Source organism: Oryzias melastigma, linkage group LG10, assembly GCF_002922805.2.
Source record: "Oryzias melastigma strain HK-1 linkage group LG10, ASM292280v2, whole genome shotgun sequence".
Classification (NCBI taxonomy): domain Eukaryota; kingdom Metazoa; phylum Chordata; class Actinopteri; order Beloniformes; family Adrianichthyidae; genus Oryzias; species Oryzias melastigma.
Genome location: NC_050521.1, coordinates 7,650,458 through 7,654,465, shown reverse-complemented (window position 1 = coordinate 7,654,465; position 4,008 = coordinate 7,650,458). Strand labels below are relative to the sequence as shown.

The window sequence follows — 4,008 nt, the reverse complement described above, 5'->3', positions numbered from 1 at the left end:
AAGTTGGTCAAAAAAATTACAAAATTAACAAAGACTGGTAATGCAACTCTAAACAGCATATCAAAAAGAAGAAGAAAGTTGTGAAAAAGATTGCCCAAAAAGTTATAAATTTAGTTATCATTCACACACGCCCAAAGCCAAACTGTGTTGTTGCCACAGCGGCTTTTAGTGAGTTGCTAAACTCAGGAAAGGTCTCGTATCTTCCGGGAATCTTGAGAGTGGTGAAGCAAGTGGATGCAACTGGGAAAGTGAGATCTGCTTCAACCTCTACAGTCATCTGTTCCGGGACAACTGTCCATCCTGTCCAAAACTGAACAAGTTGCCGTAGTTCTGAGGAAGAAGCTTCAAAACACAAACAAAATACATTACTTTTTGAAGTTGGTACTATATTTTCAAGTCTATGTAAATACTACAAAAACTTATTACAAGGGTAATCTTCTTTATTTCATTTTTATTTATTATTATTAAAAAAAACTTGAGGAAAAAAAATGAAAAGGGGACAGAAAGAAGAAAAAATTATTTTGTCTGCCCCTTTTAACAAATCAATAAATGAATCACAAAAAAGATACAGATACACAACCATTCAGCCGATTTAGTATACAATAACAGTAGATTGTAAAAGAAAAAAAAAAACAAATTTTATCATTATATCAACCAGTGAGAAATGAACATCATACCTCAGGGACCAGTAATTGTTATTTGTATTGGATAGTTTTATAGTCGTTGATAATTCTGTTTTTATGTAGTTTTTTTAAACTTGATATTGTTGTAGCATCTTTAATTTTTACACTCAACTTTTTCCATTTATTAACTCCATATACTGATACACATCACTCTTTTAGCAGTAATCTGTGTTTTGGTTTAATAAATATTTAATGTCCTTTTCGATTAAATTAGCTTTTTCTTTTCATTCATCTTTTTCATTAAATTAGGAGGAAGGCATTTCATATTTACTCTACACATACATTTCTAAATATCAAAGTTTATAAGATCGTAAAGTTTTAATAGTTTTAATTTAATAAATAATGGATTAGACGGGTCCCTATAATCACTTTTTGTAATAATTCTTATTGCTTTTTTTTTTGCAATATGTAGATTGGATGAATATATGTTTTATAAGTTGTACCCCAAATTTCTATACAGTAGTTCAGGTATGGCATAATTAAGGAATTATATAATAGATATAAAGAGTTACTGTCTAAGAACCATTTCACTTTGTGTAATACTGCAATTGCTTTTGCTATTTTGGATTTGACATTGTTAATTTGTGATTTCCAAGATAGCTTTTCGTCTATAACTCCTAAAAATTTTACTTCTTTTACTCTTTTGATATTAATACTATCTATGTTTAATAGAATTGTGTTGTTTGTATTTCTATTACTAAATATCATAAAATATGATTAGTAACTATTCAATGATAGTTTATTTCCATTAAACCACTATTTGATTTTTTCTAACTCAGTCTGCACCACCTCTATCATGTGTTCAATATTGTCTCCTGTGTATTCAAAGGTTGTGTCGTCCGCAAATAAAATGGAATTTAATTTTTGGGATATTGAGCTTAAATTATTTTTATAGATAAAAATAATTTAGGGCCAAGGACTGAGCCTTGAGGTACACCACAAGTGATGTTCCACAATTTAGATTTGGTGCTGTTTATTTGTATGTATTGTGATGTTTTATTACCATTCGTGGTGACTTTGTGTAAGTAAGTACTTTTGCAAGATTTGCTTTGGGGAATTACTCTTCAATGACTAAGAGAGATAAAAATTTAAGTCAAATTGCATCTTTCTTAAATATTGACTTGTCTCACCTGATTCAATGTAAGCCCTTAGAAATGAAGTGGCTTTGCAAAGAACTTCAATGTTGTCCTCCTCGTCACTGTCTGGCTCTGGCCAAAGGACTCTTTGAAGAACAAACTAAGAAAAGAGATTTGAGCTTCAATAATTTAGAACAATACAAACAAAACAAGCAAAGATTAGTCTGTACAAGTTAATATTGGTTTAAATTAAGTTGACAATTTAAACTGATAATTTAATATGACAGCTATTGTATTCTACACTGTGCACTGTAAGTGTTTTAAACCTCGGGCTCCAAAACTTCTTCAGCCCCCCTTGGAAAAAGAACTGTTGCCAAGTCAGGACGCTGCTTTAGCATCTGCAGCACCCCCGTATCTTTTAGCCCAGCTCTGATTTGGGCAATCTGCTGCAGTCGTCGACCAATGACCTTAGAGAAAAAAAGAGATGTTGCTGTTACAACTGAGGGTTGCAGAAATATTCATTATTACAAAAAGTTAATGTTAACTAAAATTTAATATAAAAACGTACTCCATGATACAGGACTCTTTCCGCCAACCAACGACGGTTTTGGATAGTAACCATTGGCAGGTCCCAACTCATGGCCAACTGGTTCACCTCTCCCTTTTCAACCTCTGTGAGGTCTCTTTCACTTTCAAGCTAAACAGAAATGTCATAATTATTGCAACAATCCAATGAGTTTTGTTATTGCACACAAGAGTTATAATTTAAATAAATGCACTTACATTAAGGGATGTTATAGTAACCCTTGTGCTATTCTAGGTATTTTTACATTAAAAGTGGGGATATCTGGACCCCACAAGACTGAACAGAACTTTTTTTTGAAAGATTTTTTTATCTACACTGGTGTCCACGGCAGACATAGAATCCTGTCCACCTTTGAAATGGGAGGAATTACAGATCAATATAGGGTGGGTCATCTGGACCCCATAAGATAACATGAGGGTAAGCAAAATTTTAACTGCCTTTGAATAGTGCTGTATTATTTAAGCTACAAAAAACGTAATTTAATAAAAATATTTTTTAGACAAAAGTTAAAAAAATAAGAATAATTATATTTAATTCTAAATTCATTCATTCATTCATTTTCCAGACCGCTTCGTCCCTTTCGGGGTCGCGGGGGTGCCGGAGCCTATCCCGGCTACTGAAGGGCGAAGGCGGGGTACACGCTGGACAGGTCGCCAGTCTGTCTCAGGGCCTCAATCACACACATCCACTCTCACAATCACACCTAGGGGCAATTTAGAGTCACCAATTAACCTATGAAGCATGTTTTTGGACGGTGGGAGGAAGCCGGAGTCCCCGGTGAAAACCCACGCATGCACGGGGAGAACATGCAAACTCCACACAGAAAGGTCCCAGCCGGGATTCGAACCGGGGCCTTCTCGCTGTGAGGCAAGAGCGCTAACCACTGCGCCACCGTGCAGCCCGAAATTCTAAATCGTATTACAAATTTATAAAAAGTTTTATAAAAGGTTTAATTAAAAATTGTTAATGGCATGTAATTGTATCCCAAGTACTCAATTATTGAAATACAACAAGACAATAATTACACTTACAAGAAAGACAATGTCTGTGATGTCTGTGTCAGGGCAGTCTTTCATCTCAAAAACTGGGGTAGCAAGTTTGTCTCCACATATGAGTGGTAGCAGACAATTACTTAAGCCACAGAGCAATGGTCCACGATTGAGGAAAGAATGCCCTATGATTCGTCCCACCACTCTGAAGAGGTCACCATCTACCAGAGTCCCTGATGTTGATGGAACACGGTGGTCTTCTTCACCAACAAATATCAACGTTCTTCCCCCACAGTTGTCTATTTTAAAAAACAGACACATAAGTAATTTATAGAAGAAAACACAAAGTGCATCTATGTAGAAAACAGTACAGCAGTGCTACACAACTGCTATAAGAATTTTAAAGGGCCTACACCACGCAAAGTCAACTTTTTGAGCTTTTAAATGTATTATAATGTTCATTCCTGACTATAAAGAATCCCAAAGAAGTACTTTGTATTCTTCTAAAACATGCACACAGGTGATGGGCAGGTTTGGTATCCAGGAGAGGAATGTAGAAGGACAGATGGTGGTTGATTTATCAAAAAAGAGGGAAATGGCGATAGTGAATCCATTCTTTGAGAAGAGACAGGAACATAGAGTGACCTATGAGAGCGGAGGTAGAAGCACACAGA

At 35.3% G+C, this 4,008-nt stretch overlaps 1 protein-coding gene across 1 annotated transcript; it reads right to left on the bottom strand.

The window, feature by feature from the left end:
* LOC112153494 lies at nt 1–3,633 on the bottom strand (the record flags this gene model as incomplete). Its single annotated transcript, XM_024283760.1, is given in 5 exon segments — nt 1–342; nt 1,814–1,919; nt 2,086–2,226; nt 2,328–2,456; nt 3,377–3,633. Coding segments are annotated over 5 exon segments (854 nt in total), but the record flags the coding sequence as incomplete, so codon positions are not given.
* Between the last annotated feature and the right edge of the window lie 375 nt (nt 3,634–4,008).